The following is a 27,969-nucleotide window of genomic DNA, read 5'->3' as shown; positions in this document are numbered from 1 at the left end:
TTGTATGTGAAGTTGAGTTTTTCTTTTTCTGTGTTGTTTTTATATTTTTGGAATTTGGGAGAGTAGTGGTTGGATGATGAGTTTTGACTGAATTCATTTGCGATTATGTTTGCTATTTCTTTTTTGTCTATAGTTTGTCTACAATTTTGTGTACTTATATTATTTATTGGCATTCCAAGTTTTTTCCAGTTATTTTTCTTATTATTTCCCATGTTTTTTTTGATGGCGTGTTGTTCAATTTGGAAATATAGTTTTGCCAGGTTTCTTTTCTGGTTTTTTTATAATATAGCGCGCTTTTGCTCGTGCTTGTAGGTATTTTTGGAGGTTGGGTTTTGTAGGATGTTTTTTGAAGTGTTTTAGCATTTTTTTTCCTGTTGGTTATTGCTTCTTTACATTCTGTTGTGAACCATGGCGTTGATTTTGGGTGTGGTTTAGTGGAAAATTTGGGATTGTCTTGATTGCTATTTCGTTTAGCATATTGATGAAAGCTAACATATGATGTGGTCTGTTAACTGTTTCTTGGAAAATTAAGTTTGTACAAAATTTGTTAAATTCAGTCCAGTTAGCTTTATAGATTTGCCATTTTGGTTTTGTTTCTTCTGTTGCAGGTTCTTGGGTTTTGAGAAAAATTGGGAATTGATCGCTGCCACACTGGTCGTTATGTACCTTCCATTGGAAGTCCATAAATATTGTGGGGGAGCATAGTGTTAGGTCAATAGCCGATGTCATTCCTGTGCCTGGGTGAAGGTATGTGTGTGTTTTGTCATTAAATATAGCTATTTCGGGTGATTCCAGTAATGATTCAATGATTTTCCCATTTTGGTTAATATTCTCACATCCTCACATTTTGTCATGGGCGTTGAAGTCCCCCATTAATATAAAAGGTGTGGGGAATTGTGTTATCAGATCTTCAATTTCCATTTTATTTAGTTTATGTTTAGGTGGAATGTAGATTGAACAAATAGTTGTTGGTCGGTGGAGTGTAGCTTTAATTGCTATTGTTTGAAGGTTTGTTTGGAGTTGTAATTTTATATGTGGCATCTGTTTTTTTATTATAATTGAAGTGCCACCTATTGGTCGGTTATCTGTTTGTAATCTATTTGTTTAGTTGTAAATGTGGTATCCTTTGAAGTTGATGGTGTCCGTTTCTTTTAGGAGAGTTTCCTGTAGGCCAATTATGCTTGGGTCATATTGTGCTATTATATGTCTGATTTCTTTGTAGTTTGGTTTTATGCCTCTGCAATTCCACTGTATGATGTTTTTATTCATTTGCATAAATAAGTTCTTTTTTTTTATGTTTGGTTTTTGTTTAGATTTTTATATCTAGTATTCTATGGATTTGTTGTGTTTTGAGTGGTTTTTGTTTTGTGTTTACTTGAACTGCTTGGTTCCTCAGTCTCCATTTTCTCCTCCGGGTCAGTTCTGTTTTTGGAGCTAGATTTATTTCTGTGACTCTCGATTTCAATCAATTCAAATTTATTTTCGTTTTCGATTAATATTATTTCTGTTTTTTGTTTGTTTTGGTTTTTGGAAAGAGGATCTGTGTTTTCCTGTTCTGTTTCCATCTTTCCAGATATTGAGTGTTTATCTTCTACTTTTGTCCTTGATTGTGATTTGGATCTTTCACGGTTTATTTATGGTTTTTGTTGTTCGAGTTCTTTTTTGTTCTTTGGGACTTGTTTTAGATCATTTGACTGAGTTTTAGAAGATACTGATATTTGTTTCTTGTTTTCGTTTTGGTTAGTTTTTAAAGTTTCAATTAGATTTTGGAGGTCGGAGATTAGCTTAAGTAGATCTTGGTAGTGGGTTTGGTTTGTTTGGTTTGAAATTTTTGTGATGTCTGCGTAAGTGTTTATTTTTTCTCGAGAGCTTGCTATTTTCCTTGCTTCAGGAAAGGATACATTTTGTTTGTATTTTATTTCAGCTATTTCTTTTTCTTTTTTTTTTTTTTAAAGATTTTGCATATTTTAGAATATGCTGGGTGTTTTTCTTGGCAATTTGAGGCATTTTGTTTCGTTTGGGCATTCACTTTCAGTATGGTTAGGTTCTTTTAAGCCACATTTTCCATACATTTTCTGTCCTTTACATGTTTCTCTGTTATGTCCATATTTATGACACTTGAAACATCTCAGAGGGGTTGGTATATATTGTTCTACTTTTTCCATTGTATATCCGATTTTTATTTCTTTAGGAATTTTTGGTGTATTGAATGTTAGTACATAGGTTTTTGTAGGTATGGTTTGACCATTCCTTTTTATGTTTATTCGAACATGATTGATTACTCCCTGTTTTCTTAGGGCATTTTCTATTTCTTCTGCTGTAGCCAAGGTTAATTCATGGCTTTTTCTAACACCTTTTGATGTGTTTAGTCTTTCATGGGCAAAACTTTTGCATTTAAAGATATGGAATTTTTCCATCTCCAAGATGTTTTTTGCGTCTTTATAGTTGTCTACTGTGACAAGTAGATTGCCATTTTTCATTTTTTTTGCTGTTTTTAGGTTGCTGTTTTGAGACAGTATTTTTTCAATTAAGAATGGAGACAGATCGCTGATCTTTTTTCCTTCTAAGGTTTCGATTACTATGAATCTTGGATATTTTTCTTTATCAATTATTTCATAGTTATATTCTTGCTCACTGTCTGAGCTGGTTACGTCAGAGTGGGTTCTTTTCGATTTTGTTTTATTTTTTTGGTTTCTGAGTTTTTTGTTTGGGTTTATTATATCCATAGAAGTTTGTTTAGATTTTCATCTCTTTTGCTCCCCACCTTCCTCGGAGCCCGAAATTGGGAGATGTTAGGGGGGGAAACCCATTCGCCCTTTCATCCCAGGGATACAAAAAAGATATACTCAATTGATTGAGTTTGTTCCATCATTTCCTGTTTCCTCCTTTAGTTTCTTCTTTCCCAGTTTGATAGAAACATTGGTTAGGGAGCAGTTGTGTGGTTTTTGTCTCATTAATTGATTGACCCTTGCCATCGCCTTCTAACACTTACCTGGTTTGTCTATGTTTGTAGTAATGAAATGTATTATCTTTAGATTAAATTTGTTTATTTATTTTTCAAATGTTATAATTGACATTTTCAGTGTAAGGCTTGACATGACTAGCCGATTGATCGGATCGGGTCTCTCCGACCGCCCCTCTAGCTTAGTACAAGGCCAAAGTGGAGTGTTGCAACTGATACCTTTATTTTCCCTAGGCATCAGTTGCTCAGCCACTAGGATCCTTTTCCTAGGCATCACGGGTTGCCACCCACAGTCAACAAGTAGCCCCATTGAGGGACTTTTACCCAGGGGGGCAGTCGGCATATTCTAATGCCCCACCGACAGGGCCCCTACAGTTTGAGCTATCAACAGATAGATAAGAAAGATTTAAAATTAAACCTCTTCAAGCTGTGAATGAATTTGCACATGTGCAAAAGTAATAGACATATGTCAGCAATTTGAAATGAATATTTTGTATTTCAACTCAGACATTTCTGTATGCATTATTCATCCATCCAAACAAAGATTTTACTTGTTATAAACAATCCTTGGTGTACGATTATTGTTTCCTGTTAATTTTAGTGTTATGTCACTAAAATGTTATTTTAGTGACTGGCAGTTTAAGAGTTTATTGGTTAAATATTTTCACATCGATAGACGGACACACATACATAAATGTACTCTTATTTATATAGATCGAATTTAATGCGAATCTGAAATATTTTAATTTCTAAATGAGAGGTTGTGCACATGTTATGGCCCTTTAAAATACTCCAAAGAAACTGAAATTTGAGGAATATTAATTTACGTCTAATGCCTATTGTTAAAATTTCACACAAATTAAAGTTATCAAAATTTTTACAAAGGGCTTCCACCTCCTTTTTGCTCCATTTGAATAAAAGTAAATTAAATTAAATATAGCCCATATTACTCACCGTTATGCCAAGAAGACGTGTTCCAAAATTTACAATAATCAGTTCATTAGTTTAGGAGCTTATCCTATACAATGAAATTAATATATATATATATATATGAAGAATAAAATAAAAATATGTATTGAATATGTTTGAAGCCAAAACTGCAACACGAAATTTTTTTATAAAATAAACGAGTGTTTATTTTTTAAGAAATATATTTCAGAGTAAAAAGATGTTTCTTAACAGTAGAGCACTGTCTGTTGAAATGAATAAGTCAATCATTTGGCCTGTGTGTGAGATTGTGACAATTTAATCGCTTGATCACTGTAAGCCGTTTTTGTATAATGTTTATGCCTTTATAAGTGTTTAATTTCACTTGAATATCATTGTAGTTGTTCCTTACTAATGGAGACAGATGGCTTCATTGCTGGGTTCGAGTCCCATGACAATCATAACTTCCTTGCACTGATGATTCTGGAAGGATGAAACTCTAGTGTCTGTAGGTATTAAAAATAATTATTTATAATCATATATGTATATACGTACATATACACTCTCTGAATGTTAAAATTTACCAAAAAAATATAACATCTACCCATATTACATGTTGTCTCGAAAATATATTCCAAAATTCACTAAAAGAGCAGATTAAAATAAGAAATTTGAGCAATCAAATCCCATCATTCCATCCATGTTCCCTTTCATTGACTACTAGCTAGTTTAGCAAAACCAAACAATAAAAAATAAAGAATAATATGCGACACAAAGTTGGCAGCAAACAGCATCAGATTAAAAAAAATTTGAATCATACTTTATTATTTTTTGCATAAAATAATAAAATGTTATTGTTTCATTGTTTTACATTTGTTTTCAGTATTATAAAAACCATATTACTTTATGAAATATTTATCGGTTTCTTTATATGTTTTTAGAAAAAAAAAAAAAATTTTCTGACATTGTTTGCTGCAGATTTTGTGTTGCTTGCTCTATTTTTATACATAAGTGTTTATTGTTATTCTTTAAAGCACAACAGCAATGTTCAATGCACTCTCTTGTGACCATACACAATATATTAACATACTTTTCTTATCAAAAACTCGATGAGGACAACACCTTCACAATCTAACTGTACAACACTTCATCTAAAATATATATATATATATATATATATATATATATATATATTAAAGCGACGGTCTCACTAATATGATTCATTTGGTAACTTACCAATCTCACAGCCTTATCCAGATCACAGTCAGCAAAAATAATAAGTGGAGATTTCCCGCCCAGCTCCAGGGAAACCTTCTTGACATTACTTCTGCCACAACTGTGGGAAGAAATAAACAAGGAAAACATGGTTTCATTTTATTGTTTTGAACAAAAATTCTTCATTTGGTTTGGTTTGTCTCTTTCAATATTTATAAAATACTTTTTTTTTTTTTTTTTTTTTTTTTTACTAATGAGTCACCGTTTATCAAGGCCAAAAAACGAATTGAGGATAAGATTAAGGAGACGGACAGATTGTCAGTTGAATGATGAAGAATATTAAAAGAGGATTGATAGTGATGAATGGAATAAATAAAATTTGATTACTGAAGAGGCCGGTTTATGACAAGTTGATATCAGATTTGAAAACGACTATGTTATAGCCCTCAGAGAAGCAGTCATGGTAATGTGTTACACAGATTAGAAGTTCTTGGTAAGAAACTGTTCACTGAAATTCCATCTGATATTAGTCACACAGAAGAAGAAAAGAAAGTTATTTACAGTTGTGGTAGGAAAACGAGTACTTGTGGTAAATGTCATACAAAGGAGGGAAATGCAGCAAATAAATTTTATTATTAACCATCAGAATCCCCATCTTGAGACGGGTATTCTGATAGTTTAAAACAAATAAAATTTTAAAATATGGGCAAAATTTGATTTACCTTTCCATTATAGTTTTGCCAATTGGTGTGGATCCAGTAAAACCAAGTTTGCGGACATCTTTATGGTCAGATAAGGCTTGTCCCACAACAGAACCTATAAAACAAAATATGAAAACACATGTATGATGACGATGTATGAAAGTGAAAGCTGGCCAGTGAGGGTTGAAGACGTGTTGCATGGAACAAAATGATATAAGAATGACATAATAGATGTGTAATGTTAGTTTAAAAAAACAGGCTTAATTTTGATGACCTCAGAAGATGATTAGATGTGTGCAGAACAGGATACTTTGATGGTATGGCCATTTTGAAAGAATGGATTAGAATTCTTGAGTCAGTAGATGAAGAAGAGTTAAGGTAGCAGGCCCAGTTTACAGGAAAGACCAAGGAAAACATGGGAGGTTGAGATAAAATGGTCTTGAGAGAAATAAAGATTTGGCCAGAGATAGGCTACTTTGGAACTCAATTTATTAAAACCATCTAATATATGCCAGCATATAAAATGAGTGTCAAACTGAATATGATGATGATCATATATATATATATATATATATATATATATATATATAATATAAAGCTGAATGTGTGTGTGTGTGTCTGGTCACGAATAGGCTCCTATATGGTTGACTATTTTAAAAAACTGATTACATATAATCATAGAAGATGTATCGAGACACAGGAATGGGTATGTTTGATCTGGTAGAACAGTGGTTCATTAAAATTGTGGGGTCTGCGTTCGCGCCTGGTCCACAAAGTATGGAAATAAGAAATTTAAAAATTAAAAAAAAAAAATGTTTACAAGTGTTTTTGACATAGATGTACATAAGAATACTTTGATAAGTATGTTTTAACTTAAATAGGAATGGTATAATAAAATTGTGGGGTCTGCATTCACGCCTGATCTCCATAGAATGGAAATATGTCACAAAGTTTAACAAGGTTTTTTAATATAGATCCACAGAATATTGTGATAAGTGTTTCAGTGTGAACAGGTATGGTATAATAAATTATGGGGTTTATCTATTTTATTTTTACTTTCATCATATTTTGCTTTGGTTTTGATACCCCCAAATTCGAAGCTATCTCTTTACAACCCTTCCTTTTCATAACCTATCATACTTTCATAAATCAGAGTCCATTTTCTGTAGGCTGTTTTTGAACCCAGTCAACGACGGGTACTTTTGCTAGTATATATATATATATATATATATATATATTAGCCAATTTTCATTTGTTATTATTGGCAATATAATTGCATATTTATATACAATTTATTAAAAAAATTATTTATTGTTAATATAAAACAGTTTTAAATAATCACCTAAAAATAAAAATCAGGAAAGGTGATAACTCATTTTAAACTTAAGAATATAACAAGAATTGTTTAAAAATGTGAAAACAAAAGTCTTTCTTTTCTAAATTCCGGAGATTAGGATTGATTATTCATATTATTTGGATTCTTTGGCATGCTGTTCTCATCTCAAGTGTTATTTTCACAAGGTTTCGGTCAATGTAACCTCAGACCTTCTTCAGGTGTGAATGGATGGATGGATGGGTTATTTAACCAGCATATCAACCTTTGTGGGTCATTTAATGCTGAGGAGGTTATTTTGTTATGTTTGTTTGTTGTTTATTAGGTAATTTGATTTTGCTGGAAAGGTTGTTTGGTTGTATTTTGTTTGTTATTTGGGTTTTAGGTTTTTCTAAAGTGGTTATTTGGTTATGTTTGTTTGTTGTTTATTAGGGTTTCAGATTTTGTTATATAATCTTGTTTCTCTTAGGAATTTCAGGATATTGCCAGGATCCACTCTGTGAAAAAGATCTTTCAGACTACCTTCACGGTAGTACCTCATTCATATCTGCTGGAGATCCACGCAGTCTATCAGGATATGTTTCACTGTGAAAAGCTCATGACATGACACACAGAATGGGGCCTCTTCGCCTTTTAACAGGTACGAGTGAGTGATCCTGGTGTGTCCTATTTGAAGTCTTGTCATTACTGTTTCTTCTCTTCTTGTCTTCTCCCAGCTAGAGGTCCCGCCCTCCATTCTTTTCCCGAGGTTGGGCTTCACCTGCTGGAGCTTGTTATTCTTGCAGGCATTCCATGACTCCTGCCACTTGGAAGTGATGTATTTGTTGATTAGGGGTTTGTAATCAGTGTGAGGTACTTTTGCATTGCGGATATTCATTTTTAAAGATTTTTTTGCTGCTGTATCAGCTTTTTCGTTGCCTTTGAGTCCTATGTGGCTGGGAATCCAGCAGAATACGATGTAAGTGTTTTTGGAAAGAGAGGTGATTCTTTCCAGGAGGTTTATGATTAAGGGGTTGTTCAAGTTTTTGTTATATAATGACGTTAAGACTGAAAGTGAATCAGATAATATTAAGTATTTGTAAGTGACTTGGTTTTTTGGATGATGTCTAAAGCTAGGTCTATGGCTGTTGATTCAGCACTGAAAATTGAGCAGTTGTCTGGAAGACGTTTTTGTAGTATAATGTTGTTAGATATGGCTGCACTTCCAGCTTTGTTTAGTTCTTTGGAGCCATCTGTGTAGATGTGTGTCCAGTTTTGATATTGTTCTAATATATTATTGAAGTTATTTGTATAAGTTAGGGGATGCGTGTTGGATTTAGAAGATTTTGTTACATTCTTGAGGTTTAAATTTACCGATGGCTGTTTAATTAGCTGAGGTGGAGATTTTGGTTTGAGGGAAACCTGGATTTCTGTGGTATCTATTTGGGCTTCTGTAAGAAGGTCTTTTATATGTAGGCTGTATGGTTTAATAATATTTTCTCTCCCATTGAAGAAATTTGTGTGTTGTGGGTGGAAAACACAATTATTTGCAGGGTTTGATGGGCATGATGAGAGTTTTAAGCAGTATTGAAGGCTAGTTTTTTCCGTCTAAGTGTCAGTGGAGGTTCGTTAAACTCAGTGTATAGGCTTTCCACTGGTGAAGGCTCCGAAAGCCAGTCTTAAGTCGTGGTGGTGTATTGTGTTTAGTTCTTTTATATATGATTCTCTGATTGCCTCATATATGAAGCATCCATAATCCAGCTTGGATCTTATCAAGGAACGGTATAGTTCAAGTAGTGTGGCTTTGTCAGCGCCCCAGTCAGTGTGGGCTAGAACTTTGATCAGTTTAATGGCCTTGTGACATTTTGTTTTTATATTTTTTATGTGAGGTATGAAGGTCAGTTTCCTGTCGTATATTAAGTCCAGGTACTTGTATTGTTCAACGATAGGGATGATATTGTTATCCAGTTTTAGGATGGGATCATCGTGAGTTCTTTGGAGTTTACAGAAATGGACACATTTTGTTTTTTCTTTTGAGAATTTAAAACCATTTTCTGTGGCCCATTCTGTTATGTTGGTTTGTTATTTCGATTAACAGTGTGCCATTTTTTTGTTTTTTTTACAGTTTTTGGTTTGATTCCTTTTGATAGTATTCTTTCTATTTTGAAAGGAGACATTTTTGTTATTTGTTCTCCTTCAATTGTTTTTATTACAAAAAATCTTGGGAAGGTTTGTTTGTTTATTTCAGTTTCTGAGCTAGTCAGATCAGAAACTTCTGAATGACTTCTTTTTTGAGGCTTATAGTGGGTCATTTTTGTAGTTCGTGATTTTTCTTCTCTCGTGCTCCCCACCCACCTTGGAGCCCTATATGGGAGGTGTTGGGGGGGGGACCCATTTGCCCCAACAGCAACAAGGATATACGGGAGGTATACTCGTCTCGTTGGTGGACCTAAGCACCTGTAGTTCGCCCATTTTTACTAAAAAAAAAAGTTGGTGTATTCTTATGCCCCACCGATGGGGTTGGGTAGTAGGGATAGAAGAAGAAAGGAGAGTGGAAGGGGGGAGGGATGGGGGGCTGTTGTTTTTGTTTTTATTTTTGCAGAACATAATTAAGTTTTACAAAGGAGAATAGAAAACAAAAACAGAAATTTAATGTAGGTGCATTTCGTCTCAGGAAGCCAATAGACAGCCTGATCTGGTAGCACCAGCTTCTTCAGGTGTATCATTGAATCTTTCTGGTAAATTCATAAAGACTCGTGGCCTAGTGAATAAATTACTTATAAGTTATTCAGCTGTAAGTTGCAATCTTCTGGAGATTGATTGGTTGGTTGTTTTACAGCATATCAACCCTTTTCAGGTTATTTAATGCCGAATCCATTGATTTTGAAGAAAAATTTAATAGGATATATTTTTTTTTCAAGTCGGTTTCTATTTAACCGATAGTTGGGACCTTAACAGGTACTACCACTCTGGGTCAGAGTGGACCTGGGAGCAATGGCAATTAAAGGGTGGTTCTACACTCCTCGAAGCCTGCAAGCTAGGGTCTCACTATCGGATATAGTTTAAGGTCATATCCAGGACCTCTGAAGATTGAAGGTTCAATTCTCAGTGCGGGCGACACTCCAAATACAATTGCAAATTACTAGGACTTCTGACTGGATTGAATCAAGAGTTCTTTTCGAAATTCGTGCAGATTCCTGAGTTCAACAGAAAGATACCCGAATTTGAGAAAATACACCTGAAGAAGGTCAGAGGTTTCATTGACCGAAACATTATGAAAAATAACAATCAAGATGAGAACATTCTAATCCAAATAATATGAAAACAGTCTTGTTTACATGTCATAAGTAATTGGATGGTCAATCGGTGGTCATATCGAGTCGTAAGGTTATTCGTATGCAGCAGCAGAAGCCTCGATTTTTCTCTTCCTTTGTTATTAACAGCTGTTGCCAACTCTTTTCCTTGTAACTATAAAAATGGAAGTAAGAAAAAAATAACTGTTTGTTGTGGGCAACATGTCATTTTCTTGATTTATTTCAGCAATTCGCATTCTTTGGACATCTGTTCTTATCTTGAATGCTATTTTCACAACGAGTTCGACAGGATACATCTGAAGAAGGTCAGAGGTTATCGCAACTGAAACACGGTAAAAATAACACTCAAGATGCAAACAGTAGTCCAAATAATCTATCATCATCTCAGAAATTCCAAAACATTTAAACAAGTTCATCTAGATAATTGTCATTCCTATAGGAGGAGGAGGAGGAGGAGGAGGAGGAGGAGGAGGAGGAGGAGGAGGAGGAGCCCTGAAGTAGACGTCTGTTCACTTTAACATAAAACATCAAAGAGAGAGAATTGATCTCGCTTCACTGCCATGTACTTCCTCCCATGATGCAACTCTCTGTACTCAGCTTTCATCTATCCCATGGTCAGGATGGCTGTCGGGTTACCAAAAATGATCTGACAACCATTTTTCTCCAACCCTCTCAATATGTTACAGACCTGTCCATTCTTGGATATTGTCTTTTCACCTCATTCTTCATTTGTTCCTCTTTCCTTCCCCTACGGTTCCTTATAGGATTGTCTTTGCGAGATTTGATGATCATGTAATATAGTCGTATCACTTCACTTTCCATTTCATCATAGTGTTGTGTAGTGGGGATTGTATATTGGGGATGACACAAAGTCTAGCAATTCAAAGAGTAGAAGAGTTTCTGGTATATTTAGAGACATCAACTTCCTCGTATGTAATGTGGTCTTTGTGAGCGATGTTTCTGTATTAATTCTATTCTTTTAACTACTAGTGGAATTTTCCGATTTCTCTTCACCTCTGCCCTTATGTAAAAAATTCCATTTTTCATATTATTTTTATACACCATTTTTCATATTATTTTTATACACCAACATCAAATCTGGCTAAATCAAACAGGAATGTTAGAGAAAGATTGATCATATTAACTTCCAATATTCCTTTTCATATTACAGATTGGTATAGATGGCTGATTTACTCACCTGATCCGGGAAGTATGTTTATAACACCTGGTGGAAATCCAGCCTTGACAGAAAGCTCAGCAAACTTCATGGCAGTCAAAGGAGTTACCTGGCATATAAGTAAATAAAAGATTTATGTAAATATTTTTAGAGCATAACAAACAGATTTACCCAGTCCACATTTATTACAAGAAATAACCGTTTCATTAAATCTGCAGAGAATTATACATTATTAATAAAATGTGGAGGGGTGGGGGTGTGAGGCGTCTGAAAATATGTCCGCTTGTCTTTCAGATGATCAAGTCAAGAGAGATGAGCTTTTTTGCTCAATGTCTCAAGGGAAGAGTCTATCGGGCACGTGCTTTAAATGTGATGATGCATGGAAGTGAAACCTGGCCAGTGAGTGTTGAGGACATGTGTTGCATGGAGAGAAATGCTATGAGAATGATATGATGCCTCAGAAGAAGATTAGATCTAGATAGTAATGAACGTTTTTGGGTTAGTAGATGTAGAACAGTTGAGGTGGCAGGTTCAGTAACATAGGAAGGTTAAGAAAAACATGAAAGTGATAAGGATGGACTTAAGAGAAAGAGGAATAAATAATGACCTGGGCAGAGATAGGCTGGTTTGGAAATCAATTTCTAAAATCCATTCAATGTATGCCAGCACGTAAAACAGATATCAAACTGAAAATAATGATGATGATCGCACTAATCACTTTCTTTAAAAATGCCCTTCCTCTTATTTGCCATATTTCACGCAAGACATTCTTTGTTAATTTTTCTTTTTTTTTAATAAAAAATCACTCCAGGCAAGACATGAAGCCGCTTGATGAAATGAGCGTACAAGAACAAAAGATGATTGCCACAAAGACAGCAAATGTCTGTTGGACTTATTTTGAAATAGTCAAGGCTGTAGGTAGGAGGAAAACAATCAGCAGGAAGAGAGTTCCACATGCTTGCAATTCTTGGAAAGAAGCTACTGCAATAGGAAGCTGGATTACAGTGAGGTATTGAAACAGTGTACACTAGATCAACAAGTCGAACGAGCTGAAACAAAGGAAGCAGATAATTATTCTGACAGTTTTGAAGAATACATGCCATAACAGTATTTATAGAAAAGAATTAGACTAGCAATATCACGTTTGTGAGAGAAAGGGCGTAGAGAAGAAAGGGTGGGGTCCCAATCAAATCACAACTCCATTTTTGAACCTTATCAAGAACCATCCTGGACATAACATCACTGCCTCTGAACATGTTAACCTTGAGTGGAAATTTCCTTTTCTACATCATCGTACGCATCCACGTGCCATGTTAGTACACCCACATATAAAGGATTTATTTATATATTCTTGTGCAGACTACAAAATAGTTCAGTTCTTCATGATGTCAATTTATGTCAATGGTTTCCGATTTACCTGGGCTGGTTTAAGAATCACAGTGTTGCCTGCTGCCAAACAAGCTGCCATTTTCCAAGAAAGCATCATCAACGGATAATTCCATGGAACAACAATACCACAAACACTAAAAAGAAAAAGAAAAAAAAATATCTATAAAAGACGTATACCAGTTGATAGGAGAATGAGAAGACATTTTTAAGAATCTTTTGAAAAGAACGATAAAAAATGTTGGAAATGTGTAGACATCGTGGCCTAGAAAGAAAATGGTTGCAGAGTTTGAGTTTTACGTAAAAAACTGAAAGAAATTACAACGATAACCATTTTTAAAGAAAGTTTGTTTAGCCTCAAATAACAGGGATGTACCCACGGTGATGAAAACAGAGATTCTGGCCACGGTTATGGTCTTTGGTGTGGTTTCAAGTGAGGGTCACATCATGCTGCCTCACATCTTCGAAGTTGGTTTGAAAGTCAACACCAAAGTGTACCTGGATGTGCTGAAGACAATCATGATCCTCTAGTGCAATCAGGTGGCCGTTGGCAGACCCTGGGTGTGGCAGCAGGACTAGGCACTAGCCCACAAGTCCAAAGAGACCCAGGCTTGGCTTCAGAAAGAGTGCTATGACTTTATACCCTTTTCTCCCTGGCCTCCTCCTTCTAACCTGAACTTGCTGGACTACTTCGTTTGGTCATATGTCGAGAACATCACCAACATGACCTCCCACAAAACCAAAGCTAGCTTGATCGCCGCCATCTGCCAAGTATTTGCTGAGCCATTTTTTGATATTTGTCGTCCGAAGGGTCAAGCTTCAAAATGATACCGATCTCGTGAAAATCCACTGCCTCTGTCAAAAGGTTTAGGCACACATACAAACATACATATATACATACATTTAAACAGACAGGTGAGATTTATAAAAAAGATTAGATTTGGTGCTTTTGTGATGAGGTGATAAAAATCTAATTTAGCAGCATTGTACAGTTGTTTGAATGTATTTAAGAGTTTAAATAGGAAATGGGAGAAATATTGTGAAATAATGTAACTTGCTTTTTAGGTGAATGATAAAGCATGATTTTGAAGAGAAAAATTCTAGAAAATGAAATCTTAAATGCAATATGCTGCAAATACATTAAACCTAAGAAAACGTTGCATTGTTTTTTTTTTCTAATTTCAGAATGCAAGATAATAAAATGCAAATTGCATGAAAATTACTCACCCGATTGGTTCCCGTTTGGTAAAAGTGAGATTTTTATTTGGCCTTGCGTTATTGATTGGAATAGTTTTACCCTAAAAGAAAAAATATATATATATAATAATGTATATAAAAAGAATTATATTTAAAAATAAAAAAGAATCATATATAAAAGAGAAAAAAATTATATATATAAATAAAAAAATTATATATAAAAATAAAAAAATTATATATATTGTTGCGGACCAGGATATAAAATACCCTAACTTGCTACAAGAAAAAATAATGAAACGAATTGAATGAAGGAAACAAAGAACTCAAATGCTGGAATAAAATAAACATGTCGTTTATTTTATGTTGAGAAAAAAAAAGTCTTCGGTGTACATGTGTTCATTCAGCCGTTGACGACTACGCGCGTGGAAGGAAAGAGGGAATGCAATAGAGAAATGCGAAGTGGCAAGTCGACCTGTAGAAAGAGAGGGTTAAGCTCAGTAGAGTGTCATGCACATGTCTGTTTTGATGGACCAAAGGCGAAGGGGAGATAGAGTGACGTTAGAGCACGCGGTTGGTTCGTCGACTAAGCAGCTCAAACGCTGGTCCAGACAAAAAAAAAAAGGAAGTTGACAGGTTTTGTTGACTTTTATACTGGAGTTAGTGTTCTGGGTGCGCATATCTGGTTTTCACTTTAAAAGGAAGTGACGTCACAGCTCGGGTGTGTGTGTGTGTGTGTGTGCACGTTAGCGTGTGTGTGTATGCGCATGAATGTGAGTGTGTGTATGAGGATGTGTATATGCGTGCGTGTGTGTGTGCGTGCGTACGTGTGGGTGTGTATATGTGTGGGAAAGTATGTTCGAACAGTATAAATAAAGTTGGAAGAAAAACCTGTAGTACTTTTAGTAAATTTTCAATGTTTCAACCCCCCTTTTTTGGGCGACTTCTTCAGGAAATGATAGAGATGATTGTATACAAATAAAATATGCCATGACGTCTTCAAAGGTCTTCCTGCTCGTCAGGGTATATTTTATTTCCTCAATCATCTTTATCATTTCCTAAAGAAGTCACCCCAAAATGGGGACGAAATGCTGAAAATTTCCTAAAAGTCGTACAGGTTTTTCCTCCTTTTTCTGTAACATCATAATATCATACCTACTTTTATCCATAAATAAAATTAGAAAACAACAAAAGAAAGAAACAAATGGAATGTGTTCAATTATTTTGGATTTCTTTGTGGCAAAGTTGAAATCCTGTCAACATTATTGCATTTTGTTTTTTTTAGACTGCATATTGTATACAAATAAAATATGACTGTGCATATATTTTTAATTACTAATATTAATAATTATTTTAATATCTATCTCTCTCTCTCTCTCTATATATATATATATATATATATTAGCGAGGGGGGGGCCTGGCTTTGCGCGGTCGTAAAATATGCTTAAATATGATATTTTAATTTGTTCAGATTTTATATATATTATTATAAAGTCGTGATTTCAAAAGTAAAAACAAATTATTTGGGTGCCATCAGCTAGAATCAAAACCGAAAGCAAACCTGTAGCATTCAAAGCTGGTGACGTTACCACTGTACCAACGTGACACACATATGAACTGATTAAAAATAAACTAAGATGAATGTACAAAATGTATAACGATTGTTTCAATTTTGACCCTTTTTTGACCACTTTAAAACATTTTGACCAGCGAAAGACACATAAAAGAATGGTCCATAAAAAATCTGATCATTTGAGGCCCCTAGTACCGCTTTGCGACTTTTAGTTTCAGAAGTGATAGAGTTTGAAAATATTGAGACAGATACAGTGAGTTTTATAAATTAGATAACATTATATTTTTTGTACTCTAAAGTTTTCAAACTGTGTGCTAACCAGCAAAATTATAGCTAGTCTATATACATGGCATTTTGTTATTTTCCTCTGAGTATAAGAGCCATTCTGTGAAACGTCATGGAACAAGGAAAGTCTTTTCATCTGTATCCCTTGTTTCAAATAATAAACATAAATTCTAATTTGCAAAATTTTAACTTTCTTTTTATACCGATGTTCTATCTCAAATATTGAGCATTTTCATCTAGTTAGGATTTTCTTATAAATATTAGTATTAATATACCCTTTTTTTAAGTTTCAGATATTTCTGACGGGTGGTTCCTGGCCTTGCCGGTTAGTAAAATATATATTTTAATTCATGTAGACTTCGTATTTATTATGGAGTGAATTCTCTACTGAATATTTTATTGTACCTAATATATAGTAGTGATTTCAAAAGTTTTAAAAAGAAATGACTTGGTACCATCAGCTAGAATTTAAACCAAAATATTTAGCTCTCCAGCTGCATCTCCTACTAATCTAGTTATCGAAAGTTAGGTAAGAAAGCTTTAATATTAAACGACTTGAAGAAATGAATTGAATTTCGGCATGCGCAGAAAAAGTAAAAATATGTCAGCAAGTTGAAATGAACAGTTTGCATTTCAACTTGCCAACATATGAGTTATCCATCCAAACAAAGACTTTACTCATTATAAACCATTCTTGGTGTATGATTATTATTTCCTATTAATTTTAATGTTATGTTACAAGTAGCTTAAGAGTTTATTGGTTAAATATTTACAATCAGACAGGCACATACATCTACTGTTTTATTTATACACAGGGTTGAATGATAAAATTGTTGCCCTAAAGAAAACAACACTACAGCTTTATTTTAAAACTTCTATTGAAAAATCAATTCAGGTAACTTGATTGTGTAGTAAAGCTGACATATATTCAATGTAGCCACCTTCAGCCTCAATCACCGCCTCAATATGGCTCCAGAACTGGGAGCATGCCTTTTCCACAAGCTCTGGCGGAAGCTCGGCAAATACTCAGCAGATGGCAGCGATCAGGCTGGTTTGGGTGTTGTGGAGGTCATGTTGGTGATGTTCTCGATGTATGACCAAACGAAGTATCCAGCGGGTTCAGATCAGGGAAGCAGGAGGGGGGCAGTGAGAGAAGGGTACAAAGTTTTAGCACTCATTCTGAAGCCAAGCCTGGGTCTCTTTGAACTTGTGCGCTGGTGCTGAGTCCTGCTGCCACACCTAGAGTCTGCTAGCGGCCATATGATTGCATCAGAGGATCACCACACTCTTCAGCAAATCCAGGTACATTTTGGTGTTGATTTTCAAACCGATTTCAAAGATGTAAGGTAGCATGAAGTGGCCTTCACTTGAAACCACACTAAAGACCATAAACGTAACTGGAAACTTTGTTTCAATCATCCTGGCCATGCCTCTATTATTTGTGGCAATCCAGCGATGGTTCTGGCTGTTGTGCACCTGGTCATGGCAGAAGTTTCTTCATCTGAAAAGAATCAGAGCATATTTAACTTCTTGGGATGCTTCAGTTTGTTGCGCAACCTGACAGACTTGATTAACTTAAGGTTCTTTGTCTTTTCAGTCAAGATCTGCCTTGTCTGGCACCTGTATGACCTACACTTCAAGTCCTCCTTTACACATGCATTCACAATTGTGTTAGACGCCTAAATCTCTGACAATTTGCTGAATAGGCCGCTGGGAAGTTCATCAAGGATTGCTTGGATCTTTTCGATGAACTCCTTGATCCGGGGTCTTCCTGGCGGTGTCTTCGGCCTTGGGCTTCCACTTCACCACCTCCAAAGGGTTGTGCGATGCGTTGAGCTGTGCCCTCAAGCGTTGAACCATCCGGATTTGCATTTTGAAAATGCTGATAATGGTCCTGTTGTCATAACTTGGATTGGTAGAGACCGTAAATTTTACAGCGATGCATTTCCGATCTCTCTCGTTGAACATTGTGTCACTTTTAGACGTGCTAGAAGGTTCCTATAATTCTTGGGACTTTTACACAACTAGCCAACTCATAGATGGTCTGGAACAAAAAAAGTAAACCGGTTTTCATCAAATGGAAATGGAATCATGTAGTCTTTTCTAGGGCGACAATTTTATCATTCCACCCTGTAGAAGATATGGAAAAAAAAAAAAAATATATATTCATCAGCATTTTGTCTTTTTTTAAAGACTTTCTCAGGATGATTTGACTTGAAGGAATAAAATCTAAGAAGAATATTTAAATCTAGTGTATTTGTAAAGTAAAAAGAATGTTTTTTTTTTATTTTCACATATAACATAGCCGTTAGAATTCAAATTATGTAATGCGTTTAGGACAGTGAATGAGTAATGTTTTTTTCTTCAAACGACAGACAGTATTCATTTTTACTATTGAAAATCCATTCATTCATTTTTGCTTTTTCTCATTCAATCATACATAAAATAGTATACTTACTTGAATTTTATCACACCAACCAGCAAAATATTTGAATGTATCAATGGACATTCCGACGTGTGTCTTCAAAGCCAACGTATAGACGGCACCAGAGTCGATGGATTCAATTGTGGCTAGTTCTTCACGATGCTGGTCCATCAAGTCAGCTAATCTATAAACAAAAGAGAAATCATTGTCGAATTGCATCATTACTAAATGTTTGCATGCCACAGCATCTTCATTATCATATTCGGTTGAACATTAATTTTACAAGTTAACATGTCTTGGAAAGCTTTTAAAAATTAACTTCCAAACACACCAACCCCTGGTCAGACTCAACTGTTTTATATCTACTAACAAAAGAACTCATCTATTCTTTCAATGTGACCATACCAACAAAGTCTTCCTTTTTTTTCTGCATACATCTTATACTGACTGGACTTAATATTCCTCTGAGGTCATCATATCTAAACCTGTCTTTAAAACTCACATTACACATTCATTGTATTATTCTCATAATTTCTTTCCATACAATGCATGTCTCCACCAATCTTCACTGGTCAGATTTTGTTTCCATACATCATCATACTGTGTACACATGTCCGATAGACTTTCTTTACTCGATAGCGATCTTTATAAACTTTTCTGTCTTGAAATATGGTTTCATGTCTGTATAGAATTTTAAAGTTATCCTATATATCAACGGCTATGATGAAACTAGATGGAGGTCTTTTGTTGCTAATGCTGCAGACATTGTAAAAAATACTCAATGAAATTAGAATAAAATGCAAATGATCAAACAACAAATAAAACATGATAAAAAGCGGTTGTAAATGCAACAAATATCTTTATTTAGAGAAAAACATTGAGAGTGTTTAAGTGTTTGCTTGCACGATTTGCAGTGTATAAGAGTTTGTCTGTGTGTGTATGAAAATTCTCTCGTGTTAGATTCATATAAATGAAAGTTTGTTAGATGCATATGTGTGCATTATCAGTAGTAGTAATGAAGCCTGTGGCGCAGTGAATAGAGACGTTGAATCTCTACGGTTTCAGATGAGAATTGTCTGAAGATAGCAGTTTCAATCCTACCCAAAGCCAGCCAGAACGTGGTGAGACGATGACAACTATGGATGGCAGTAATTGCTGAGAATGCAGTTAGGAGATTCGGAGTTCCTATCTCGTCGTGGTTACCACCTGACGAAGGCCAGAGAAATAGTCGGCCGAAACATCGTAAAACAACAACTAAGAAAGATGAGGATAATAGTCCACAATAAATAAACAAAAAAAAAAAAACTAATAGGGAATTAGTTAAAATGAATGTTTAAAATAATATGCAAATTAGCTAGATTTTTTGCAGATGAATACAATACCATGACTCGTGAATAACAAAGTTGTATTTTCTTTTTAAATAAATAAAAAGTTTTTTTTTAATATGAATATCAATACACAAAAAAACTAAAACATTTTTTATAGGAGTATAGATATAACAGTAATATTGCTGTGATGAGTTTTCATTTTGATGGTAAATAAGTAAATATTATTTCCCCCACTTGAGATCCAAAGTAGGCAAATCTGTTGGTGGGAAATGTGTTTTGCTGTGATGTGGAGGTTGTGGCACATTGTTTGCACGTGTGCATTGTTATTTTGTAGTGGAAGTCAAACTAATAACATCTCACCTTACATCATAACATGTGCATTTTCAACAAATTCTTGCTTGCTTTCATCTCAACATCTTTGGACATTTCATGTGTCAACATTAAATCTTCAGCTTTGGTTGATGGCTTTGTATCATTTGGATTCCTCTGAATACTGTTCTCACCTCGAGTGATATTTTCAAAAAACATTTCAGTTGATGTAACCTCTGACCTTCTTCAGGTCTATCTTGTCAAATTCTAGAATCTTTCTGTCGAACTCTGCATGGAATCTCAAACCGTACCCTTTATTAATCCATGGGGGTAGCATGTTCTCATGCCATTAACCATGTCATTTGGAGTATCACCTGCACTGAGGACTGAACCTTCAATCTCCAGAAGAGTGTCACTTACAACTGAATTTTACCAAATATTTTATCCACTACGTCACGGTTCCTTGCGTTGTGAAAATAACACTCCAAATAAGAACAATAGTATGAAGAATCGAAATAATACGAATAATCAATTCCCATCTCAAAAATTCAGAAATATAATTATGGTTGAAGGCACGTTCAAGAAGCATTTATCACCAGGTCTGCATGACAATCTGACTCAGAATCTACTCTTTTTCATCTTCTACTCATTTTTAAGTTTTTTCCTCTTGACGAAATTAAATTTCTTCATTTGTTCTCCTCATGATTTTATATCACTCGCATCTTGATGCATCAATTTCCATCGTCTCATATCTTCAGCCATCAACTTTGCCCAATACCTTCAACGTCTACCCACTTTCTGTAGACCATCTATCTCTGTTAAAACCAATTTCCTTGCAGCTCCTTAAGACATTCTTTGCACATTACCAAACACATATAATCTACTTTAGATAACTTCCTCCACATCAATGGCCTCCGTCATTTTTTTTTAATGAAAATTGCTCCAGACAAGGCATGAAGCCACTTGATGTAAAGAGCTAAAAAAGAAAATTACTGCTTCAAGGTCAAAACTAGCCAATAATGTGATATGGATATATTCCAACCAGAAAACAGAATTCTTCGCCCAATATCAGAAACATCGTTCATGAAATGTAATGACTAAAGAACAAAATAAAGGTTGATTGATTGATTGATTGATTGGTTTTACGGCATATCAACCTATGTGGTCATTTAATGCCGGAGTCCTTTTTTTTTTTTTAACTTTTTTTATTGGGAGGGGGGGAATTTTTAAGCCTTTCCTCCCTTTTTTTTATAAAATTGAACTAAGAAATTAAATGTTGTATTTATACATGGATGTGTATATTTGAATGACTTTAAATTTCCTTAAATTTTCTTATATAAATTTACTTTCCTTAGGTATGCTAGAATATTTGCTGAGTTGACCTTTTCAAAAAGGTCTTCCATATTGCTTTCTGTATAATATAATTTTCTAGTTGGGGCAAGGTCATCACACCCAACTAGGATATGTTTTACTGTGAGTGTCTCCTGGCATGGGATGCACTCTGGCGCCGATTCTCCATTTAGTATATAAGAATGAGTAAAGTTGGTGTGCCCTATGCGCAGCCGAGTCAGTATCACATCTTCTCGGCGTGATCTCTTGATGTCCGGACATCGTTCCTTAAGTTCAGGTTTGATTGAGTATAATTTGTTGCCCTCTTGCTGACTCCACCGCAGTTGCCATTTTTCCTGTATGTATGCTTTTATCTGGGGTCTAAGATCAGTATGTGGAATCTTAAAATTGTCAGTTGGAAGGTGAGAAGATCTTTTTGCAGCTGTATCTGCCCTGTCATTGCCTTTGATCCCCACATGGCTGGGGATCCAGACAAAAATAATGTTTTTAGTAGTTGAAAGGATATTGATTTTTTCTATTAATTTTGTTGTTAGTGGATTTTCTTGTTTTTGATTTTGTATAGATAATAGGACTGATAGAGAATCTGTGAGAATGATGAAGTTTTTGGTGGTTTCCTCTGAAATTATGTTGAGTGCTAGATCGATAGCTATAGTCTCTGCAGTGAATATAGATGCTTCATTTTGAAGATTTCTCTTCATTGTGGTTTTATGGTACGTTGCTGCACATCCAGTGTGATTGTTGCTTTTAGACCCGTCTGTGTAGATAAAGGTGTAGTCTGAATATTGTAATTTTAAATGTTGAAGTTCGTCGTGGTATTCAATAGGGTTTGTGGTAGATTTGGACTTTTTGTTTAGGTTGAGTTTTATTTCAACTTGTTTCATGGTCCATGGGGGTGTTTTAGGCAGTATGAAGTTTTGAATGCTGGAGATTGGAATTTTCGATTCTTCAATGCTTTCCTTCATTCGGAGCCCGAACGTTTTGATAGTTTTTCTTCTCATGTTAAAGAGTTCTTCATATTTAGGATAGAAGGTACATTGGTATGCAGGGTTGTTTGGGCAAGACTTCAGTTTCAGTAAGTATTGAAGGGCTAACTTTTCTCGCCTTAGATCTAGTGGGGGTTCGTGTGCTTCCGTGTATAGACTGTTCACGGGGGAAGTTCTGTATGCTCCTAGGGCCAATCTTAGGCCAGTATGGTGAATAGGGTCTAGGCTTTTTATATATGATGTTCGGGTTGATCCATATATGAAACAACCGTAGTCTAGCTTTGAGCGGACTAGTGCTCTGTAAAGTTTAAGGAGTGTTTCCCTGTCTGCACCCCAATCGGTATGTGCTACCACTCTCAAAAGATTTACAGCTTTATTACATTTTTTTTTTCAGATAGTTTATGTGTGGGATGAATGTTAACTTTTTGTCAAATAAAATCCCTAAGAATTTGTACTGGTCAGTAACGGGTATGGGCATTCCTTCCATGGTTAGGACAGGATCATTATGCATGTTCTTTAGTTTGCAGAAATGCATGCATTTCGTTTTTCTTTTGGAGAATCTAAATCCATTCTCTTCCGTCCATCTCATTACTTTGTTTAAGCACAATTGAAGCTTCCTTTCTATTATAGATATATATCTAGATCTACAGCATATTAGGAAGTCATCCACATATAGGGAGCAATCTACCCCAGGGTTAAGGTTTTTTACAATGTTGTTAATTCGGATACTGAACAGGGTCACTGACAGTATACTCCCTTGAGGTACTCTATTCTCTTGTTCTTTCAAGTCCGAGAGAGCTGTGCCAACCTTTATTCTGAACCGTCTATTTTTTAAAAAATTTTCAATAAAAATTGGCATTCTGCCTTTTAGTCCAAGCGCCTTCAGATCCCTTGTAACACCGTACTTCCACACAGTATTGTAGGCTTTTTCCATGTCAAAAAAACACTGCTGTTAAATGTTCTTTCCTTACAAAGGCTTCTCTGATGAAGGTTTCAAGTCTGACTATGTGGTCTATTGAACTTCGGTTTTTCCTGAATCCTGTTTGAAATTCTGTAATAAGATTCTCTGTTTCCAGGAACCAGATTAGTCTTTTGTTTATAATCCTTTCCATGGTCTTACAAATGCAGCTTGTTAGAGCTATTGGCCTGAAATTCAATGGATCTGAGTCGTTACTTGATTGGGATTGGATGTTTGAGTTTTCAGATTTGGGGATTGGTATTATTGTGGCCTCTTTCCAGGTCTCGGGTACGTTTCCACTGGACCATATAATATTGAAAATTTCAAGTAGGTATTTCATTGAGGCTTCTGAAAGTTTTTTGAGGATTTCATATGGAATTTCATCGGGCCCTGTAGCTGTGTCATGGGATTTGGTTAGCGATTCTTTTAATTCAGGCAAGGTAAGAGGTTGGTTGTATTTTTCAGTATTTTGTGATTTAAATAGAATTTTCTTTTTCTCTTCCTTTTCTCTAATCTTTTTGAATTTCTCTGTTTGTCTGTCACATGATGAGATTTTTGATAAATTATCTGCCAGGTTATTGGAAATGTCTTTTTGATCGGTGTATATTTTGTTGCCTTTAGAGATGTGGGATATTGGTGTACTACTACACTTTCCTTCTATTTTCCTCATCATGTTCCAAACTGTTTTCGCCTTGGTATTCACATTAATTTTGGATATATAATTTCTCCAGGTTGTTCTTTTGGATTCCTTTATGATTCGTCTGGCTTTTGCTCTGTTGTTTTTGAAGAAATCCAGATTTTCGCTTGTTGGATACTTTTCGAATTTTCTCAAGGCAGCTCGTCGAGCTCTGATGGCTTTTCTGCATTCTTTTGTGAACCAAGGTTTGTTGTGATTGTTGGTTTTGGTTGTTTTCGGTATGGTATTATTTGCTATGTTTGTGAGTGTTTTAATGAAGTAGTTCAAATGGTCATCTTCATCATTCTTTTTGATAATTAATTGGTTTTTGCACTGTTCCTGGAAGTCTTCCCAATCCGCTTTATGTAGGTTCCATTTGGGTGTTTTTTGTTCAGTGCTAGTGCTTAGACTTTCCAGGATGATTGGGAAATGATCACTCCCACAGGTGTCATTGTGTACTTTCCAGTCATAGTCCATATATATGGAAGGATCACATACGGTAAGGTCAATGACGGTGAAAGTACCTGTTGCTGGGTACATATAGGTGTAGTTTTGATTATTAAGGAGGCATAGATTATTTTTATTTATTATGTTTTCTATTTCTTTTCCTTTTTTATTTGTTTCTTTACTTCCCCATATTACATTGTGACTGTTGAGATCTCCTAGTAGAAAAAAGGATTTAGGGAGTTGTTTTATTAATTGAGTTATCTCAGTTTCGTTGATTGTATCTTTTGGAGGGATGTATATTGAGCAAAGTGTTATAGTTCTATGTAGAGTCACTGAAACTGCAATTGCTTGCAAGTTTGTGTTTATATTTATTTGTCTTTGAGGGACTTCATTCTTAACAAGTATTGATGTGCCTCCAGAAGCTCTGTCCGTATCTTTATTTATGTAGTTGTAAGATGTGTAGTGTTTTATGTTGATGGTATTATTTTCTTTCAGAAAGGTCTCCTGTAGACAGACAAGTGCTGGGCTCATATTTGTTATTAATAATATGAGTTCATTTTGATTTGCTTTTATCCCTCTGATATTCCATTGTAATATTTTGTTCATCATTTGGAATTGTGTTCAACTTCCATCGTCTCCAATCCCTCAAATCTATTTTCTGTCGGAGTCCCTGTTCGAGATATAGATCGGGATCTTTCTTTTCCTGTTTTTGTTTTTTTTTTTTTTTTGTCTGGGGGGATTTTTGATTCTTTTCTGGCTTGTGATGTGTTTGATGGTTGTTCGGTTGTTTTTGTAGAAATGGTTTGTGGTTTTGTTTCTTTTTGTGGTTCAGTAGTGTCTTTACTTAATATTATCCTTGGATTGGTTGCAGACATTGCACTATTCATTTTCCTCATTTCTTCTAATAGTTCTTTCATTTCCTTTATTAGTTTGCTTAGGACATCAATTTTCTTGTCAGTTGTATCCGTTACATGTATATGACCATTTTGATTGTTGATTGGATTAGTTTTTTTTGTTGCATCTGCATATGTTTTAGTTTCGATGATTTTCCTGGCCTCTGGGTAGGATATATTCTTTATATGTTTTAGTTTGGTCACTTCTTTTTCTCTTTTCCATATTTCGCAATATCTAGAGCCAGCGCCATGGTTTCCCAGGCAGTTGGCACACTTGAAATCTTTTCTGCAGTCAATGTGTGGGCCACTTTCTCCACATCTTCCACACACTGGTAATCGTGTGCACCGATCTTGATGGTGTCCAAACTTCTGGCACTTGAAGCATTGGAGGGGGTTTGGAATATAAATTTCTACATTTATTTTCATATATCCGACTTTCACTTCTTTGGGTATGGTGAGGGAATCGAAAGTTAGTATATATGTATTGGTATCGATTTTCTCACCGTTTTTTTTAATTTGAACTCTGCGAACATCTAACACATTCTGTTTCTGTAAGTTTGTCCGGATTTCCTCCAAGGGACAAAGTGCAAGTTCGTGGCTTTTCACTACTCCTTTGCAGGTATTTAGGGTTGGATGTCTGTAGCATTTGACTTTGATGTTTTCAAATAATTTTAGTTTCAATATTTCTTTAGTTTGTTCTTCGTTATGGGTTTCTATTAGTAGGCTGCCGTTAAATTGTTTTTTAATAGACTTTGGTTTTAGAGTTTTAAGATTTTTTTCAATTTTAAAAGGTGATAGTTTGCTCAAAGGAGTTTCCTCCATTGATTCTATTACTACGAATGTTGAGTTCCTTGGTTTTATCGTCTCTTCGTCAGAGCTACTGATGTCAGAGACATCAGAGTGGGTTCTCTTTGGGTGGTTGGGTGGTTTTTGGGAGGAATAAGCCATATATTTTGTTTTCTTTTTTCGTCATCTTTGTTCCCCACCCACCTCGGAGTCCTATTTGGGAAGAGCCTGGGGGGAAACCCATTCGCCCAGCCTCTACAGGGATACAATGATGATATAACCGACTTTGGTGGTATCATAATGATTATCTGTTCTCTCTTGATATTGCTATGGGATCTGTAGCAATCCTGAGGGGTTTACAGCCTCGTCATCGATATTCACACCTAATCGATTGACCCTCAGCCACCGCTTTCCATCATATATTAGGGAGTAGGGTTATTTGTGGGAGAGGGGGGATGTGTTGTATTAGTAGTGAGTTTTTGGAATGGGCAATATATGGTGGGGCTTGGCGTGACTGGCCGATTGGTCGGATCGGGCCTCTCCGACCGCCCGTCTAATCGAAGTAAGGGCCAAAGTAATGTGTTGCGGTGCCTAAACTTCTATGTATCCTGGTTTAGGTTCGCTCAATCACCAGAATCACGTCCTAAGACTTTACGGGTAGCAACCCACGGCTAACTGGTTGCCCCATTGAGGGATTTTTACCCTCTGCAGGGGGACAGTCGGTTTGTTCTCATGCCCTACCGACAGGGCAAAAAAAAAAAAAAATAAATAGATAATTTAATAGAATATATTTGTTTTCTTTTTCTTTCTTTTTTTGTTGTTTCTTTTCCTTTTTAAAATCTGTTTCTATTTAACCCATAGTTGGGACCCTAACAGGTACTACCACTCCGGGTCAGGGTGGACCTGGGAGCAATGGCAATTAAGAGGTGGCTCCACACTCCCCAAGCCCGTAAGCTGGACCTCACCATCGGATGTAGTTTAAGGTCATATCCAGGACCGGGAGTAAGGAAAAAATAAAATAAAAAGGGGGGGGGGAATAGGCTGTTGTTTTTGTTTTTGGTTTTGCAGAACATAATTAAGTTTTACAAAAAAGATCAGAAAACAAAAAAACGTCAATGTAGGTGCATTTCGTCTCAGGAAGCCACAGGGCAGCCTGATCTGGTAGCACCAGACAAAATAAAGGAAACAAGAGTTACGAGGTGGACATAAGTAAATCCAAAGTGTACTTTCTTGCGCTTTATTGACAAATTTGTTCTTGCAATCATAGATTACAGAGATTGTGGAATTAGAATTCATAGTCTATGTCTTGGATGCATACAGAAGAACCGATCAGATACATGCAATATACAAACTGTTCTTTAATCTCATGTTTTTATGCGCTTTTGAGAGTTGATGGTAGTGAACTGCATAATGACATGGACTGATGACGTAGATGTGCTGAGTTCAAGTCCTGTCAGTTCTATAGCTCTACTTTCACTTATATATGTTGGCAACCTTTATGTGGTCCATCCTGTATAGTATGTAAATCTAGAAGGAGTCGGGGAAACAAATATCAACAACATAATTAAGTTAGTAAAAAAAAAAAAAAAAAAAAAAAAATAAAAAAAAAAAAAAAGGCATACTGTGCCAATTCATACGACTATATGTGCTTGTAATTCTAATTCTGTCAGTTTGTTTCACACAAACTATGGATTTCAATTCCATATCCTATGTCTTGGACGTATAGAAGAACACGTCAGATACATGCAGTATACAAACTGCCCTTTGA

At 35.4% G+C, this 27,969-nt stretch overlaps 1 protein-coding gene across 3 annotated transcripts in view; it reads right to left on the bottom strand.

Annotated features, from left to right (window-relative positions):
• LOC145293959 (cytosolic 10-formyltetrahydrofolate dehydrogenase-like) overlaps positions 1 to 27,969 on the bottom strand; it is a 143,151-nt gene that overhangs the window by 17,056 nt on the left and 98,126 nt on the right. For all 3 annotated transcript variants that reach the window (XM_080140852.1, XM_080140843.1, XM_080140834.1), the window contains exons 14-19: positions 18,505 to 18,655; positions 14,222 to 14,292; positions 13,026 to 13,131; positions 11,630 to 11,717; positions 5,827 to 5,920; positions 5,126 to 5,225 (exon numbers count right to left, since the gene is read on the bottom strand). In XM_080140852.1, coding sequence (XP_079996978.1) covers positions 5,126 to 5,225; positions 5,827 to 5,920; positions 11,630 to 11,717; positions 13,026 to 13,131; positions 14,222 to 14,292; positions 18,505 to 18,655 — 610 coding nt within the window. The remainder of the gene's footprint in view (positions 1 to 5,125; positions 5,226 to 5,826; positions 5,921 to 11,629; positions 11,718 to 13,025; positions 13,132 to 14,221; positions 14,293 to 18,504; positions 18,656 to 27,969) is intronic.

This window comes from Euprymna scolopes, chromosome 2 (assembly GCF_053919585.1).
Source record: "Euprymna scolopes isolate OS-2025 chromosome 2, ASM5391958v1, whole genome shotgun sequence".
In the NCBI taxonomy this organism is placed as follows: domain Eukaryota; kingdom Metazoa; phylum Mollusca; class Cephalopoda; order Sepiida; family Sepiolidae; genus Euprymna; species Euprymna scolopes.
Note: the sequence above shows the minus strand (reverse complement) of the source record. Positions and strands in the feature narration are given on the sequence as shown.